We start from the raw sequence: 20,014 nt of genomic DNA, 5'->3' as shown, positions 1-20,014 counted from the left end.
ATTTATCCCTAACCCTAACATGGGACAATTTACAATGACCAATTAACCTACCCGGTATGCCTTTGGAGAGTGGGAGGAAACCGACAGACCCTGGGAGAACCCAGGTATTCCAAGGAGAGGATGTATAGAGACTCCTTACAGAGGATGCCGGGACGGAACTCTGAACTCTGACGCCCCGAGCTGTAATAGCGCCGTGCTAGCTGCTATGCTACTGTAGCTTTATGTGTTACATGGACACACAAGGGTTACCCACCCTCATTGTTGGTGGAGTTGTGGATAGAGGGTTGTTGTGGGTACAATGGGACACTGACAGCATGCAGAACTGGGCAGAGAAGTGGCAGATGCAGTTCAACCCAGAGAAGTGTGAAGTAATTCACTTTGGAAGGTCGAACTTGAAGGCAGAGTACAGGGTTAATAGGAGGATTCTTGGCAGTGTGGAGGAACAGAGGGATCTTGGGATCCATGCCCATAAATCCCTCAAAGTTGCCGCACAAGTTGATAGGGTGCTTAAAGGCGTGTGGTGTGTTGGTCTTCATTAGTCAGGGGATTCAATTCAAGAGCCGTGAGGTAACGTTGCAGCTCTATAAAACCCTGGTTAAACTACACTTGATGTATTGTGTTCAGTCCTGGATGCAGAAGCTTCCGAGAGGGTGCAGAGGAGGTTTACCAGGACGCTGACTAGATTAGAGACACCGTCATATGAGGAAAGGTTAAGTCAGCTAGGGCCTTTTTTCTGGGGAGCGAAGGAGGATGAGAAGCGACTTGATATTGGTGTGTAAGGTGATAAGAGGCACAGACAGAGTGGACAGCCAGAGCCCTTATCCCTGGACAGCCAGCATCATTTTCCCAGGGCAGCAACGGCCAACACTAGAGGGCATCCATTTAAGCTGAATGGAGAAAAGTACAAGGGGAGATGTCAGAGGTAGAATTTTACACAGGGAGTGGCAGGTCGTGGACTGTACTTCCAGGGGTTGGTGTTAGAGGAAGATAGATTAGGGACACCTAGGAATCTCTTAAGTAGGCACAAGGATGGAAGAAAAATAGAGGGAAAAGTGGGAGGGAAGGGTTACACTGATCTTGGAGTACGATAAAAGGTCAGCACAATATCATGGGCTGAAGAGCCTGTACTGTGCTGGAATATTCTACCTTCTATTTAAATAAATATAAGGAAAACATATATGTAACCCTGATCCTTGATGGCAACTATTGTAACGTAGGTAGGCTCCCCAGAGAGCATGGTTACTGTACGGATATTGTCCCCTGTAGGGTCCTATCCTCGAATTAATTAACAATGGAGCCTGAAGTTTGGCAAAAGGGCTTTGAAGCGATAATGACAGGTGAAGGAGAGTTATGAGTAAAAGCTGTACGAAGACAGTGGGCTTTGTTGGCGGACGGCTAGACTCACCCACTCTGCCAGGACACGATGTGGTGAGGACTGCTCGATGGGGAAGTCACGGCCAGTTCAGCAGGCTGCGTTGTGCTCCTCTGACTGCGAGGTGAAGCTGTCCGAGAGGGAAAAGAGAACACAATAATGGTCAGACAGAGATCCATGCAGGCAATACAAAACCTCTGACAAAGCCTGACTCACGGGTTAGATTTAGGATTAAGGCATTCGACTCAGCATTAAACTCACAATGGAAGGAATAAACCATTCTGCAGCAATGTCAATACCATTGTTTGTAACAAGGCTGCATTCACTATGAGTGCACACTGCTGGTCACACTAGTGTCCCTGCCTCTGAACTGTCCTGTCAGGAACATACGTCACTTCTGCTATTGAAAACTTCCACTCTCTCCCATTTTGTGTCATAATGCAAGTTCACGTTGATTGTTGCTCACGTAGACAGCTAAACAAAACACCGTTCCTCTGGGGCCAAGGTGCAAAACACAGTAGTCACACACACCACACATAGTTACAATACAGCACATATAGTCACAAAATAATATTTGCACAAGCCCCTGAATGACATGGGCTGAAGACTGATAGAGTCAGATATACTGCTCGGACACAGGCCCTACAGCCCAACTGGTCTGTGCCAACTGAGATACCCTATATAATCCCATTTGGCCCATATCCCTACAAACTCTTCCTATCCACTCCCACTGCTGTCTCCCTGTGATCGCGTGAGTTTCCTCAGGGTGCTCTGGTTTCCTCCCACAGTCCAAAGATGTACTGGTTGGTAGGTTAATTGGTCATTGTAAATAGTCCCGTGGTTAGGCTAGGGTTAAATTGGGGGTTGCTGGGCAGTGTGGCTCGAAGGGCCGGAAAGGCCTATAATGAGCTGCATCTCGATCGATCGATCAATCAATCAATCAATAATAAATAAATAAATGCCCACCTGTCCTTTAGCCAGCATTGTACCTGCCTCAACCACTTCCTCTGGCAGCTTGTTCTTTTTTTTTTGGCGTGTGCCTGAGTGCGTGCGTGTCTGTGCGTGTGCGACTGCGTGTCCCTGCGTGCATCCCTGATGATGTCTTTTTCATGGCTTTTACAAGGCGCGGAGAGAGAGAGAGAGAGAGAGAGACTGTGTGGCATGCCACTCCTCACACAGATATTTTCCCCTTTATTTTACGAGGTCAAGTTGCGATCTCGACACTCAACCCGGCACGGATGAAAAGCGTACTCGGGAGTGGACCCAACTGGTTTCCAACCCAGGAACCTCCGCTCCCAGGTCCAGCGCCGATGTCTTTGCACCACCAGCCGTCCCTGGCAGCTTGTCCTACATACACACCACCATCTGTGTATAACAAGTTGCCCCTCTACTTCCTATTTAATCTCTCCCCTCTCACCTTAAACCTACAGTATGCCCTCTGATTCATGATTCCCCAAAGCTGGGAAGACTATGTGCATTCACCCCTGATGGTTTTATACACCTCTTTCAGATCACACCTCAGGCCCCTACGCTCCAGGGGGATGAAAGCTGGGAAGACTATGTGCATTCACCCCGATGGTTTTATACACCTCTTTCAGATCACACCTCAGGCCCCTACGCTCCAGGGGGATGAAAGCCCTACCCTTATCCAACCTCTCCCTTTAACTCAGTCCCTCGAGTCTTGGCAATATCATTGTAATTTTTTTTCAGGACTCATTCATGCTTAATAACATCTTCCCTATAACAGGGTGACCGGCACAAAACTTCAAGAGCGGCCTCGCCAGTGTCCTTACAAACATCCTGGAACGAGCTGCCAGCAGAAGTGGTGGATGCACGTTTGACTGCAACATTTGAGAAAAGTTTGGATAAGTACATGGATGGGAGGGCCACAATGGGCTCTGGTCCAAATGCGGTTCGATAATTCCCTAAGACTCTAACCGCACTGTATACACAGTGCTTTGACTTACAAAGGCCAGCGTGCCAAAAGCTTTCCTCACTACCCTGTTGATTTCATGAATTGTACAAATTCTTTTGTTCAAATGGACCCCAAATGTCTTTGACTCTTTCCTTCTGTTATTTGTTCTGAAGTTCTGTTCCAGACTTACACACCGAACAAATCATAATGTATCCCAGTTTCAGGATTCTATTTTCAGTGCAATTTTCTTCTCACCTCTTATCTCTAAACTATTGCAAACTGCCTCAGGTTAGATGGATCTGCACATTGGTAGAAGGAATAAAGGCATACACTATTTTCTAAACTAGGAGAAAATTAAATGAAGACTATTTCTGACAAGACTTCTCTGGACTGTAGAGGTTCCAGTGGTTTCTGTGAGTTCAGTGTTGATAGCAGTGATGGATTTCTTCTGATTTCGAAGGGGCATCAGTTTAACTTATCTCATCTGCTGCACACAGTCTCCGCGAACGACCGCTCTGTTTGGTCCTCAGCCTTGCCCATTTCTTTGTGCTACTGCAGAAGAGCTTGGACAGCACATCTTGAAACTCCTGTCTGCCGTGAAATTCCTGCTCGGGAGAGATCTTGCCGATGCAGGATGTCCACCTTATATCTTGTTGGTATGCTCACTCTTGGCGTAAAAATTGATGACTTGAAGCTAAACTGTCACATCTACCTCAGCCTCACCTTCTAGTTTGGTTGTCTTTTGCCCAGTTTGATTCCTTCTATACCTGTTTCTGTTTAGCTCATTCAACTCACTATGTCATTGATCATCAGCATCCTGTTTGTTATCTTTGTTTAATCATGCACTGAACCATATACCTACTAAGTAATCAAGTTTTTGTCTGTAAAGTGGTCTATTACTTAATATGTTACTTTCTTTAATAAAATACAAACATTCCTCTGTAACATTAAACTTTTTGGAAAATGAATGTTTGGAAATCTAAAATTTGCTCTTTTCTACTGACATACTAATGCAGAAGACAAAAATAAACATCTAAAACACAATTTATATAAAAAATCTAGGGTGCCTAAGACTTTTACACAGTACTTTAATGCTGAGGCTTTATAAGGCATTGCTCAGATCCAACTTGGAGTATTGTAAGTTTTAGGCCTCTTATCTAAGAAAGGATGTGCTGAAATTGGAGAAGGTGCAGAGGATGTTCACAAAAATGATCCCGAGAATGAAGGGGCTAACACATTTGGAGTGTTGTTTGATGGCTCTGGGCCTGTACTGTTGGGCGGTGGGTTGGGGGTGGGGGATCTCATTAAAACCTATCGAATATTGAAAAGCCGAGACAAGAGAGGACAAGGAGAGGACATTTACTATAGCAGGGGAATCTAGGACCGGAGAACACAGCTTCGGAATAGAAAGATGCCTCTTTAGAACACAGGTGAGGAGTAATTTCTTTAGCCAGATGGTGGTGAATCTGTGCAACTCATTGCCACAGATGGCTGTGGAAGTCAAGTCATTGGGTATATTTGAGGCAGAGTTTGATAGGTTCTTGATTAATTGGGGCATCAAAGATTACGGGGAGAAGGCAGGAGAATAGGGTTTTAGAGGGATAATAAATCAGCCATGATGGAATGACAGAACAAACCCGATGGGCTGATTGGCCTAACTTATAACCCTCTTAAAATCTACCCCATTTACATTTGCTTGGATATCTTCATCATGCAAAGATACAGCAAAGAAACAGGCCCTTCAGTTCATCAAGTCTGTGCAGAACAAGAACCACCCATTTACTTTAATCCCAATTTGTTTTTCCCACATTCCCAGCAACTCCCCTGCTGGATTCTACCTCACACCTATGCACTGCAGCAACTTATTTAGTTTATTTTAGTGATACAGCGCAGAATAGGCCTTTCCGGTCCTTCATGTTGTACTGCTGAGCAACCCCCGATAACTCTGATTTAACCCTGACCCAATCACAGGACAGCTTACAATGACCAATGAGAGGGCCCGGTACATCTTTGGACTGTTGGAGGAAACTGGAGCACCTGGAGGAAAGCCAGCCAGACATTCTACAAACTCCTTATAGAGGGCACTGGATTGAAATCTGAATTCTGACGCCTCGAGCTGTAATAGCCTCGCGCTAACCCCTATGCTACTGTGGCTCCCAATTAACTAATCAACCCACACGTTTTTAGGATGAGATCATAACACTGTAAGATAAAGGAGCAGAATTACGTCATGGGTCCATTGTGTTTGCCTGTCATTTAATCATGGCTGATTATCTTTCAGCACTCCCTCCCCCCACATTCTCCCGCTCCTGTTTTCCCCTTTACCAATCAAAAACTTATAAATCTCTGCCTTAAACACACTCAATGACTTGCTCTCCACAGCCATCTGTGGCAATGAATTCCACAGATGCACCATCTTCTGACGAAAGAAATTCCTCCTCGTCTCCATTCTAAAGGAACATCCCTCCATTCTGAGGCTGGTCGTTGACGCAAACCATACATTTCACGGCATGTTTCGATTTACATGTTACAAATAAGGATAATCTTTATCTTTAAAAACATTTTATAAGCACCAGCTAATAGCCTTTTATACCGCCGAGAACTCTGTAGAGAAAAAACACAGCAGCTAGTATATTGAATTCTCTGACAGGACAAAGGAAATGCAAGTGACTACAGTTGACTGCGGGCTCCGGACTATATCTTTTGCTCACACTCCTGTCAAGAAGCGTGGAATGCACTGGAGTTCCACACGGGCTGCATGCAACATCTCACTCACCCCAAGCTGACCAGAAAAGATTCGCAAGCATATTACCAGGTCTTGAGGGCTGTGATTACAAGGAGATGCTAGGATAGGCTGAGACTGTTTTCCCTGGAGTGGAAGAGGCTGACAATGAGCAGGGCTTCCCAACCATTTTTGTGCCATGGACCAATACCATTAGGCGAGGGGTCCGTTGACCCCAGGTTGGGAACGCCTGTTATAGAGGGTGACCCTATAGAGGTTTTGGGGCCACCATAGCATAGTGGTTAGCACGGCGCTATTACAGCTTGGGACGTTCCAGAATTTGGAGTTCAATTCCGGAGCTGTCTGTCAGGAGTTTGCACGCTCCTCTGGGTCCTCCGGTTTCCTCCTACAGTCCAAAGATGTACTGTTTATTAGGTTAATCGGTCATTTTAAATTGTCCAGTGATTAGGCTAGGGTTAAGCTAGCGGGTTCCTGGGCAGCGCAGTTCACTGGGTCAGAAGGGCTTGTTCCGCACTGCATCACTAAATAAAGAAATAAACAACTACAATTAAATGAGGGAAATAGATAAGGTGGACAGATAAGGTCACAGTTGTTTTCCCAGGGTAGAGGAGTAGAGATGAAAGATTAGCTTTATTTGTCATATAAACATTGAAATGCATCATTTGTATCAACATCCAACACATTCCAATGATCTGCTAGGGGCAGCCCCCAAGTGTCACCATACTTTCAACACCAATGTAGCATGCCCACAACTTATTAATCCTAACCTGTACATCTTTGGACTGTGGGAGGAAACCGGAGCACCCAGAGGAAACCTGCACGGTCACAGAGAGGAATGTACAAACTCCTTACAGGCAGTGCTGGGAGTTGAACCCCAGTCGCTGGCGCTCTAAAGCATAATGCTAACTGCTACCATTGCCATGTCGCCTACAGGACAGAGAAAGATGAGAAGAGGAAGTTTTAAAGGGGACTTGAGGGGCAACCTTTACGACACAAAGGATGGTTGGTATCTGGATTGAATTGCCAGAGGAAGTGGTAGAGGTGGATACAATTGCAATATTTGGACAGCAATATTTGGACAACACTTAGATGGGAAAGGTTAGAAGGATGAGAGTCAAATGTGGGCAAATGGGACTTGCTCAGATATGGACACGCTCGGCTGAAGGGCCTGTTTCTCTGTTACTATGTAACCACTGAACCTAGAGATATTAGGAAAGATACTGACCCGAGCAATGTGTATACTCTTCGCATCTGGCCCCTCACCTATGTGTCAACCCCATCTATCACTATCCCATTTGTTACCAGATACCTGGCTGCATTAACCTGCTAAATATAATACAGCGTTAAATTTTTAGTTGTTCACTGTACATTCATGTTTTAATTATCTAACATTAATTCTTTAAATGTTTCAATAAATGTACAGTTCTTAAGACATTTTGCAATAACTTTTATTAATATTTATTTATTTAGAGAATCAGTGCAGAACAGGCCCAATGAATCTTGACACCCAGCAACCCATCTATTTAATCCTAGCCTAATCACAAGCCAATTTACAATGACCAATAAACATACCAACTGATACATCTTTGATCTGTGGGAGGAAACAGGAGCACCCAGAGGAAAACTACTTGGTCATGGTGAGGAACATACAAACTCCTTACAGAGAACACCGGAATTGAATTTCAATCTCCAACGTCCCCAATTGTAAAAGTATTGCACTAACCGCTACGTTACTGTGGCATGGTAAAGTCTTTTAAAGATGTGAATCACTTTTAGGGACTTTAAGAGTTCAGGAGGAGGAGGACAGAGGTGTTAGGGTTGGTTTGGGGCTGGGACTCAGGATGCGACCCTTGAGGTCTGGCCTTCAGTTACAGTCTGACCCACAAGACCCATGGGTGATAGAAGCCACATAGGCCACAGAAGGGAAGTGTGGAAGCAAGCTCCAACTCTGGACAGTTGGTGAGAAAGTGAACGATGTGGTCTACAGAATATCCACTCAGTAGCCGTGACCCACCTGATCCCACTGTGCAATAGTAAAGATGTACTGATGTCTATAGCTGATGGAGGGAGCACTTCAGATATTTAATTCCTAATCAGTCATGTATGTTTTTTTTAATTGCACAATTTGTCTTCTTTTGTCTACTAGTTATTTGTCAGTCTTTCTTCATTACTGTTCCCTCTAAGGTGTGCGAGTGTGTGGCTACACAGTAACACAAATGCTCCCATGCACATAGCCTTTGTTGGCGCGCAGTTTTAAGGACATGTAAAAATTTCCTGCTTAGAGCAGTGGTTGGTCTGCGCAGCTATAATAAAAAGACAGAGGGAACGTTGTAGATGATGTATAGATTTTTCACAAATTCTACTGTATTTTTTCATTTTTCTGTCCCACAGTAGTATAGCAGTCAGCTCAGGATGTCGAAGTTCGGAGTTCAATCCCAGTGTCATCTGTAAGGATTCCGCATGTTCTTCTGTGGAACGTGGGTTTGCACCAGGTTTCCTCCCACAGTCCACAGACCTACTGGGTAAGTTAATTGGCATTGTAAGTTGTCCCATGACTAAGTTAGGGTTAAATTGGGGTTGTCGGGAGTTGCTGGGCAGTGCAGCTGGAACAGCCTACTCTGCGTTGTATCGCTAAGTAAATAATAAATTAAACAAATGCCTGCAAGAAAATGAATTTTATTTTATACATTTACATACTTTAATAAGAAATTTTACTTTGATTTTGATATAGAACAAAAGAAGGCCCTTCGGCCCATCAAGTCAATGCCAGTACCCACATTCACATTTTATTCTGACCCATATCCCATCAATAACCCCCAGATTCATCCCCTCATCCACACACTCCGGACAATTTACATCGGCCAATTACTCTACGAATTGGTACGTCTTTGGACTGTGGGGGGATACTGGAGCACCCGGAGGAAACCCAGGGAAGAAGGTACAAACTCCTTACAGACAGCAGCGGGAATTGAACCCTCGTTGCTGGCGCTGTTAACTCTGTTATGCTAACCGTTGCGCAGCCATGTCACTCCACCGTAGAGCATGGAATCAAAAATGGAACAGTTTGTGTTATTCCAGACTATTTCGAGCATTTTTACACCACATTCTGAGGAAGGTGGGGGCTTCAGAAGAAATGTCGGAGATTTTTATCTTCTGTTGACAGTAAATCACTTAGTGCAGGAAGAGGGGGAAGTAAGTTAAAGGATTATCTGGCATTTTCTTCAAAATGAAGCCAAGAGAAATTCCAATTACATTTTGGCTGACCTTTGACCTGTCTCAGTTTTATTGCGTCAGATCTGGGGATATTCCAGTTGCCTGTGCTATCCGCTATTTCTTCTTTCAAGTGTGTAGAAGCAGTCTGGAAAAACCAGACGAAAGGACAACATGCTTGGTCAGTATTGTCCAGCATTTAAGAAGATATCTCATAAATCTCAGTGCATTCTACCTCTAACTCATGAGTTTTAGAAGAATGAGGGGGATCTCATCAAAACCTTCCGAATATTGAAAGGATACAGGACGTGCAGAGGATGCTTCCCATAGTGGGAGAGTCTAGGACCAGAGGGCATAGCCTCAGGATACGTCTACCCACTTAGAACAGAGATGAGAAGGAATTTCTTCAGCTAGAAGGTGGGGAATCCATGGAATTCATTGTAGAGACAGCGGTGGAAGCCAAATCATTGGGTATTTTTATAGCAGGGGTGCTGGATTAGTAATGGTGTCAAAGGTCAAAGGAGGATGGAGTTGGGGAGGGTGATAAATCAGCTACGACTGAGTAACTCAATGGGCAAAATGGCCTAATACTGCTGCTATGGTCTTATGGAGTTCGTACGTTCTCCCCATGACTACATGGATTTCCTCTGGGTGCTCTGGTTTTCTCCCACATGTCAAAGATGCACAGGTTAGGTTTAGTAAATGTTATGTTGGTGAGAGGACATGGTGGTATTTGTGGGCTGCCCCCAGCACATACTTGGACTGTGTTGGTCGTTGATGTAAATGATGATTTCACTGTATGTTTCGATATTTCAATGTACATGTTAAAAATAAAAATAATCTGATCTGATCTAATCTAATCCCTCTTCAGGCAGTGCTCATTCTGACACTAGCTTTATTTGTCATGTACATCGAATACTGTGAAATGTGCAATTTGCGTTAAAACAAATCAGTGAGCATTGTGCTGAGGACAGCCTGCAAGTGTTACCATGCTTCGGGTGCCAACATAGCATGTCCACAACTCAGTAACTCTAACCTGTACGTTTCTGGAATGTGGGAGGGGACCAGAGCACCTGGAGGAAATCTACATGGTCTCAGGGAGAACATGCAAACTCCTTATGGGCAGCAGTGGGAATTGACCCCGATCTTACAGCTGTTGTAAGCATTACACTGATCACTCTGCAGGCACTTTTTTTTAAATGATGGGAAGTTCCAGGTAATGCCAGCAATGCCCTAATACTCCTGAACTGAAGGGGTGGTTAAAACCACCTACAGAGGCTGGTCCAGAGCTATATGTACACTCAACTGCATAAGGGAAGACAGATTTCCATCTCCAAACACCGTTAGTGCCACCAAGCAGGTTTCAAAGTTCAAAATTCAAAGTAAATTTATTATCAGAGTACATACACTACCCTGAGATTCGTTTCCTTGCAGGCATTCACAGTAGAACAAAGAAATACTATAGAATCAATGAGAAACTACACATAAAGACTAACAAACAACCAGTGTGCAAAAATAGACAAACTGCAAATATAACACAAGTAAATAAATAAATAATACTGAGAACATGAGTTGTAGAGTCCTTGAAATTGAATCTGTAGCTTGTGGAATCAATTCAGGGTTGGGCTGAGTGAAGTTATCCATGCCAGTTCAGGAGCCTGCTGGTTGAGGGGTAATAACTGTTTCTGGAGATGGTGGCGCGGGACCTAAGGCTCTTGCACCTTCTTCCCAAGTGGCAGTAGTGAGAAGAAAGCATGGCCTTTCATTCTGACAATCTCACAATAATCTGCAGTTACTGAGTTTCTCTTTAAAGTTCCAAATTTATTTAATTCCTTCAATTTAAATTCCCCTGTTACTACTGTAGGATTTGATCTCTTGTCAGTGGATCAAAGGTTCAGACCAGTAATCTAACCACGATGCTACTGTGCCCTTAAGTGTGATTAGGATATCTGCCTCAGTGAGATTGATTCCCTCCTCTCTTAGACTGGAAAACAAATTTCTCATCTCCCCTCTAATCCAAATCCACCTATTATTAGGGTGGCAAGGTAGTGTAGCAGTTAGCACAACACTTTACAGTGCCGGTGACCTGTGTTCAATTCCCAGGGCGGTGATGTCAAGCAGTACTCCGAGTCTCCAGGGTACTCACTACATGCTGCAAAATGTCCAGAGGGCAACCATTCTGTGAGCAACAATCACAGCACAGCATGGAAGACCATTCAGCCCTGAGTATACGATAGCCCATTTAAGGACCAACATGGCTCACCCAATTCTCTCGTCCCTCAAGTCTATGCAATTATTCCTTCTTCAAATATTTAGCCAATTCTGTATTAAGAATCAATATCCATAATCTTATAGAGCAGTCCATTCCGAATCCATCTGACCAGCCGCAGCAATAATCCCATTCCCAATCCATTTGACCAACTGCATCAATATTCCCATTCCCAACCCATCTGAAGAGCCATACCAATATTCCCATTCCCAATTACTTGTTGCATCAGGAAGAATTTCCATGTGGGCCTTCCAGTCCTCTTGCTAAACATTTTCTCATTGGATAGTTTCTTCTTGCTGACTTTAACCCTAACTTCAATTCTCGCCACTTGTAAGGAGTTTGCATGTTCTCCCTGTGACTGTGTGTGTTTCCTCTGCATTCTCCAGTTTCCTCCCACAATCCTGAAGTTACAGGTTGAAAGCAAGAGATTGGACTGCTGAGGAAAATGGATAAGCCGTGATGAAATGGTAGAGAAGACACAACAGGCCATATGGCCTAATTCTGTTCCTGCATCTTATGGTCTTATTCCGAGGACATACAGGTTAGGGTTAGTAAGTTGTGGGCTGGAAGCATGGAGACACCTGTGGGCTGCCCTCCCCACCCCTGGCACAGTGTTTGGACTATGTTGGTCGTTGACAAAAACGATGCATTTCACTCAATGTTTCGATGTACATATGACAAATAAAGCTAGTTTTACAAACTACCTGGTCTTGGCCCTATTTGTCTACCTGCACTGCACTTTTGCTCCTACTGTTAACAATTCATTCTCCTGTTTTCTTCTTACTGTTTTCTATTTATGGAATGATCTTGCTGCATGGCGCGGCGCATGGCCAAGTGGTTAGGGCATTGGGCTCATGATCTGAAGGCTGTGGGTTCGAGTCTCGGCCAAGCAGCGTGTTGTGCCTTTGAGCTAGGCACTTAACCACACACTGCTCCAGTCCACTGGCAAATGCTGGGGGTTAACCTCGTGATAGACTGCCGGGGGAGTCTCGTACTCTCAGTGGCTTCACACCACAGAAACCGGCATAAGCACCGGTCTGATGGGCCACAAGGCTCGGGACAGACTTTAACTTAAAGCATGGCATGTAAAATAAAAGTTTTTCCCTGTGACAATAATAAACCAAGGTGGTAGGGTCAGTGGGGTGTTGATGGGACCATGGGGAAAATACGGACAAAAATTAGTAGGGGAAAGGGGAAAGGGAGAGCCCACATAGATTTGATGGGCCAACTGCCCCATTTGATATCCATAGGCTGTATAGGAGCCGTTTGGCCCAGCATTCCATCATGGCTGATTTATTATCCCTCTCAATCCCATTCTCCCACCTTCTCCCTATAATCTCTGGCGCCTTTACTCATCAAGAACCTATCACCTCTGCTTTAAATACACTCGATTACTTGGCTTGCACAGCTGTCTGCGACAATGAATTCCACAGATTCACCCTTTCCAGCTAAAGGATTTGTCCTTATCTCTGTACTCTATGGATGACCTTGTCTTTTGAGGCTGCATCCTCTGGTCCTAGACTTTTGCACCCTTGGAAACACCCCCTCAAAAACGTAACAAGGCACGTGGAAATACAGACATATGGATCTCAAGGGGATTGCTGAGGAGAACAGGAAAGTCTATGAAATGGGTTGGCATACACTGGAGATGTTTTACCTGAAACAGCTGATGTTCCTTTGGATGGTTGAGGCATACGGGTTGTCCTGCTGTGACCGATGAAGGCACTCTGTGCTGGGGAGTACGGGGAACTCCGGTCTGATGAGTCGGAATTTGTGTGAATGAGTCTATTGTGCTCCTTCAGCGTGGCCGAGGACCTCTCGTACCACGACCTCAGCTCATCGGACAGAGCAGTCCTGTTTGTGCTCCTTTCAGCGTTATCCTTAACCAGGGAGGGAGTCCGAACAATTTGTGAGCGTGACGGCATCAGCTTCACGGCAGCCATGTCCTCGCCGCGCCAGGAGTCCTTGTAGATCCCGCCTGCGGTGTAAGAGTTGGAAGTTTTAAATTGTGCCTTCACGCTGTAGTGTCCCTCCTGGTCGTTCTCCAGGCTCCGTACCACCACCGGCGTTGGGCTGCCATCGATGTACAAGGGGTACTCCTTGATCCTGTACTGCGACGAGGGCTGGCTCTGGCTGTGAAGGTAGACCCCGCCGTTGGCGCCGCCGCTCTTGCCGGCTAGGTTGGGCATGCTCCCTGAATTAGTGGAACCCAGGTTCCCAGCAGATCGGTGCCTCTGGCGTTCCCGGGATTTGGAGGGCGAGTCCTCGGCCAGCGTGGAGTAGTTGGCGTGCATGTGCGCCGGGTAGTAATGTTCCGAGCTGGAGTGACTGGCGCAGGACGAGCAATCGTCCAGGGGGTCAGAACCGTTACTGCTACGAGTCCTTGGGGTGTAGAAGTCCGGACTCCCAGTCTCGTTCTCAGACATAACCAGCTTGCTCTGAGATTCCAAGCTGGAACTCCTGTGTCTAAAGTGCTGTGCCAAACTGTGAAGGTGGGTGGGGCTGATATCAACTGACCTGTGAGAGAGAAACAAAGTGTGATAAAATCGTGATGTGGGGAGATGCTCACTACATCAACAGCACTGAGGTCCAGAGGACTGACAGCTTCAAGCTACTACAGTACTGTGTAAAAATTCTTAGGTACACTAGATTTTTTTTATGGTTTCAGATGGTATGGCCTCCACAGGGCCTTGATCTCAACATCAGCAAGGCTGTCTGGGATTACCTGGAGAGACAGGAGCAAGTGGGACAGTCAAAGTCTGCAGAAGAACTGTGGCAAGTTCTCCAAGACGCTTGGAACAACCTACCAGCCGATTTTGGGCTGTACCTAAGAGAACTGATGCAATTTTAAAGACAAAGTGTGGTCACACCAAATATTGATTTGATTTAGTTTTTTTTAATTGTTTACTGCTTTTTATAGTAATTTTTTGATACTTAGAAACTTTTCCTTATTTGTGCCTAAGACTTTTGCACAGTACTGATAAAGCTTCAACGTGACATCCTGACAAAGGGTCTCGGCCTGAAACGTTGACTGCACCTCTTCCTACAGATGCTGCCTGGCCTGCTGCGTTCACCAGCAACTTTGATGTGTGTTACGTGACATCCTTGCTTTTATATATTGGTCCTCTCAAAGTGAAAGCTAACATTACATTTACCTCCCTCACCACTGACTCAATCTGCAAATTAATCTTTAGGGAATCCTGCACAAGGACTCCTAAATCTCTTTGTGCTTTTGATTCCTGAATTTTCTCCCCATTTAGAAAATAGTCTGTGCCTTTATTCCTTCTACCAAAATGCAGATGCATCAAACCTGGGTAAATTTCCAATAAGTTAGAGATAATTTTTAAAAAAATATGCAGAAAATTTTCATTTCATTGTTTTTGAAAGCATCTTCACTGTACTTATTTTTCTTACATGTGCCTAAGACTTTTGCACAGTAACGTACACATGACAAAATGTTAATCAATATATTTGTAAGGCTGGAAACTGGTTAATAATTTATTTAACATTTTTGGATTCTTTTACTTTAACGAAGGGTTAAATATTGTTGTTTGTGGGGCGTGTTTGTTTTTAGTTTGGTTTTAGTGGTTTTTGAGAAGCTGGAGCATGTGGGAAGTGTGTGTCTACATTATTTACATGGTCACAAGTGGCAGACAGCTGTTGTGAGGGACAGGATCAGTTGTTTTGCAGGAAACACATCCTTTAGAGTCATCGACTAATGCAGCACAGAAACAGGCCCCTTGGCCCATCTGGTCCATGCTGTAGGAACTGACTGTCATTTTCTTTGCTGTTTGACAATTATCTGCTTATATTTTAAGTATTTTTATATGTATAAAAGTTTATTATGCCTCTAGTGGCTACACAAAGGATAATTCTGAAAACTCTGTTCTTCATTGTGAATAGGTGTTTTTTCATTGGTTAATTTTACTGCAGTATTGCACAAGTATTTTCTAATTGATTATCTCTTATCTACAGATTAGAATGGGATTTTCTGATCTCTGGTATGCTAGGTGCTATCTTTAGTTCCTCTTTCTTTTCTTCAAGTAGCAGAGATCCTTGAACCTGTTCTGTTCCTATTCTTACTGCTTTATCAACTCTTAATGAAACAAGTTTTATGTCTCATTCCAACTTCAAAAATTGTTCAGCCCTCAACTCTTCAAACCCCTCTCCTCCATGTACCTATGTTAAATGTTGCAATCGTACCCACCTTGACCACTTTCTCTGGCAGCTCGTTATAGGTCCTCACTACCTTCTGTAAAGAAGTGATTTTTTCTGACTCTTAAATCTCTCCTGTGTTATCTTGTATCTGAGCCTTCTAGTTTTGGACTCCCTAGTCTTGGGGTTTCAGAATTTATCCATATTCCTCATTATTTTACAAACTTTTATGGGGACACAGCATGTTCTGCCCAGCAGACCCTGCTACACCACCAAACATCACAACAGTCTCCTCAGAATCTGGGTATAAAATTTTCAAATCTTTCTGCTTGTGGACAACTGAAATAGGAGCAGTAGGTCATTCAGCCCATCATGTCAGATCATGACTGGTTCTGTCTCATTTTTCTGTACCAATTGGTCATGTCCAATTCCAGCTACTGCCTGTAAGGAGTTTGTACGTTCTCTTTGTGACTGTGAGTTTTCCTCCAGGAGCTCTGGTTTCCTCCCACAGTCCAAAGACCTACCAGTTAGTAGGTAAATTGGTCATTGTAAATTGTCCCGTGATTAGGCTAGGGTTAAATCAGGGAACCCTTGGGTGGTGCAGCTCGAAGGGTTGGAAGGGCCTGTTCTGTGGTGTATCTCAATAAATAAATAAGCTTCCTGACCTCACTCTTAAATACACTCAGTGACTGCACATCCGTAGCCCTGCAGGGGAGAGAATTTCAAAGTCCCACAACTCCTTCTCCTCAACTCATTCCTGAGGAGCAACTCCTTATCTTAAGGCAATTAAGATTCATTTAATATCCCAGTGAGAAGCAGGACTAAATGCCTCTCATCATCTTTGCTGTCAAACTCCTTGCGAGAACCTTCAAAGTTTCAATGAGATCAATCTCAATTCTTCTAACATGCACTCAGTGGCCATTTTATTAGGTATTCCTGTACACCTGCTTGTTAATGCAAGTATCTAATCAGCCAATCATGCGGCAGCAACTCAATGCATAAAAGCATGCAGACATGGTCAAGAGATTTGGTTGTTGTTCAGGCCAAACTTCAGAATGGGGACGAAAAGTGACCTAAGTGACTTTGACCATGGAAAGATTGTTGGTGCCAGACAGAGTGGTTTGATTGTCTCCGAAATTGCTGATCTTCTGGGATTTTCACACACACAGTCTCCAGAATTTATAGAGAACAGTGCAAAAAACAAAAAAAATCCAGTGAATGGCAGTCCTGTGGGCGAAAATGCCTCATTAATGAGAGAGATCAGAGGAGAATGGCCAGACTGGTTCAAGCTGACAGGAAGGTGACAGTAAGTGAAATAACCACACGTTACAACAGTGGAGCATCTGTGAATGCACATGTTGAACTTTGAACTTGAGCTACAGCAGCAGAAGAACACCAACGTAAATTAAGTGGCCACTTTATTAGATACAAAAGGGAGCTGATGAAGTGGTCACCGAATGTAGAAAAGTACAGCACAGTAAGGCCCTTCAGCCCATGATGTGTCGACCTTTTAACCTACTCTAAGATCAATCGGACCCTTTCTCCTATAGCCCATAACTGCTGCGTATTTACTATTTTAGTAATATTTGAATAATCTTTTTTTATATATATGTTGGCGCATGGCCAAGTGGTAAAGGCGTTCATCTAGTGATTTGAAGGTCGATAGTTCGAGCCTTGGCTGAGGCAGCGTGTTGTGTCCTTGAGCAAGGCACTTAACCACACATTGCTCTGCGACGACACCGGTGCCAAGCTGTATAGGTCCTAATGCCCTTCCCTTGGACAACATCGGTGGCGTGGAGAGGGGAAACTTGCAGTATGGGCAACTGCTGGTCTTCCATACAACCTTGCCCAGGCCTGCGCCCTGGAAGGCGCAAATCCATGCTCACGAGACTAATGGATGCCTATACATATATATTCTTCAATTGTATTCTTGTTTGTCTAAATAATTAATTACTGGTTATATTTATAAATATGTTAATTGCATACATCATCCCCTGACACATATTGGCCTCGCTCACTGGCATTTTTGGTCTCCTGTGTCTTTCTTTGAATTAGTTTACTGTTTTGAAGTTACAAAGCATAACAATAATCCTCCATTTTTCTTTCATTCATGTGCCCTTCCAACAGTCTCTTAAATGCCCCTAGTGTACCAGCCTCTACAACCACCCTCAGCAGAGCGTTCGAGTCATCCACTACTCTCTGAGTAAAAAACCTACTTCTAACATTCCCCTCTATACTCTCCTTTACTCACTTTAAACTGATGTCCTCTGGTATTGGCAATTGCTGCCTTGGTCAAAAGGCACTGGGTGTCCACTCTACCTATGCCTGTTATCATCGTATACACATGTATAGAGACACACACATGCATGTATACACACACAGACCAACCAACACACACACACACACACACGATTACTTTAAATCCCATTTCCAGGATTGTCCTTCTATTGATAATTTATTGCTTAGTTTCTTCACAAGAACATTTTTATGAAAACCTCAGACATAGGTAATAAATAATAGTCTGAAACCATCGTAGTAAGCATATTATCCAAGACCAACAAATTCCCAAACACCATGAAGAATAACTTTCATAACAAAACAGGTCAAGGACTTGGACAGAATTTGCATAGATTTTAACCTCAGTTGCCTGCTTATCTGTTATCAGGAAATGCACAGATCAGTCCACAGTGAGTATCACTAAATTAATCAGTCTGACCCAGAGAGTCCAAGGACATTTGTCCTTCAGATCTCTTGAACTTGTGTTTTTCCTTAGTTTCCTGTTTATATCTTGTGTTTTTTTCCCACTAGTACTCTCATTTAGCATCCAAGACAAACACCAAGGGTTATCTTCCAGCTCACTCACCGTGTGGAATGTACGTAGGGGGGGCTCCGTATCCGTAGGTCGGGCGTGGAAGGCATGCTGGACTGTGTGCAGTTCCAGTGTGGGGCACCTCTCACAGGACTGCTCTGTAGTGAACCTCCGGCCCCTGCCTCTGCGCTGTTCCCCACACTGGGGAATCGCGTGTGTCCACTCGGCAGGCTAAGTAACAACACATCATCAGGAATTATTCAAAGCACCATTCGTAATTCCTCAGGTAACAAAACAGACCAGAACCCAAGCCAGCAAGACCTTGACCATCTCCAGACCTGGGCCCACAGGTGACAGGAACATTCATACCACACAAGTGCAAGGTGATAGCAATATTAACAGGAGAAAATCCAACTCTCACCCTCTGACATTTTCCCTCTTTTCCCTCCGTTTTTCATTCATCCATGCGCCTATCTCAGAGTCCCTAATGTAGCTGTCTCTACCACCACTCCTGGCAGTGTGTTCTAAACACTCCTTATTCTCTGTGTAAAAAAAACTTATTTCTGACATCCCTCCCATACTTCCCTAAAATCACCTTAAAATTATTCCTCCTCATATTAGCTACTTTATAGAACAGAATATGAATAGTACAGTACAGCCCTTCACCCCACAATGTTGTACTGACCCTATAACCTTCTCCAAGATCAATCTAACACCTCCCTCCCACATTTCTCGATCATCCATGTGCTTATCTAAGAGCTTCTTAAATGCCCTTAACTTATCTGTCTCTACCACCACCCCATCAATGTGTTCTTCGCATTTACCAGTCTCTCTGTAAAAACCTACCTTGACGTCCCCCAATTACTTTAAAATTATGCCCTCTCATATTAGCCATTTACAGCCTGAGAAAAAGCTGGCTGTTCACTTAGAATATGACTCTTACCATCTTGAATACATTATCCTCCTTCACTCCAAAAGAGAAAAGCAATAGATCACTCAACCTATCTTCATAAGACATGCTCCCTAATTCAGGCAGCATCCTGGCAAATCTCCACTACACCCTCTCTAAAGCTTCCACATCCTTCCTATAATGAGGCAAATAGAACTGAACACAATCCTTGTTGCTGGATCCAATGGGTTAATATAATTGTTATTTTCATTGCAGGTTGACAATTAATTATACAGTATGCTTCTACTTTATATAATTACTTATAGACAAATAACTGTTTACAATGCTTCCCAATGTTGTCACAATAGATATATACGAATTCAGTGTGGTCCCCAAGTGATTATCCAAGGTACAGTATAATTCTGGTAAACCTTGGAAGCTTCCTTGTTCTGCATTATTTGAATAAGACCTATCTCATTGGTCAGCCCTTATCAACAAATTTGAATGAAATATTTCCTAACTATGAGTACAAAATAGCTGCACCGCAAGGCAGCATTATCTTAGTTTTATTGTCCCTCCCTTCACTTAGACCACCATCACTGTTCATTTTAGTTTTCCTTTGTTCTATCAATGCTCAATAAAATGATCATGA

At 43.9% G+C, this 20,014-nt stretch overlaps 1 protein-coding gene across 10 annotated transcripts in view; it reads right to left on the bottom strand.

Moving 5' to 3' along the window:
* The window catches only part of frmd4a (FERM domain containing 4A), a 384,495-nt gene that overhangs the window by 6,417 nt on the left and 358,064 nt on the right, over positions 1-20,014 (bottom strand). For all 10 annotated transcript variants that reach the window (XM_072241726.1, XM_072241724.1, XM_072241723.1 and 7 more), the window contains 3 exons: positions 18,528-18,704; positions 13,167-14,026; positions 1,406-1,502 (listed from right to left, as the gene is read on the bottom strand). In XM_072241726.1, coding sequence (XP_072097827.1) covers positions 1,406-1,502; positions 13,167-14,026; positions 18,528-18,704 — 1,134 coding nt within the window. The remainder of the gene's footprint in view (positions 1-1,405; positions 1,503-13,166; positions 14,027-18,527; positions 18,705-20,014) is intronic.

This window comes from Mobula birostris, chromosome 23, assembly GCF_030028105.1.
Source record: "Mobula birostris isolate sMobBir1 chromosome 23, sMobBir1.hap1, whole genome shotgun sequence".
Classification (NCBI taxonomy): domain Eukaryota; kingdom Metazoa; phylum Chordata; class Chondrichthyes; order Myliobatiformes; family Myliobatidae; genus Mobula; species Mobula birostris.
This window is presented reverse-complemented; position numbering and strand designations above follow the sequence as displayed.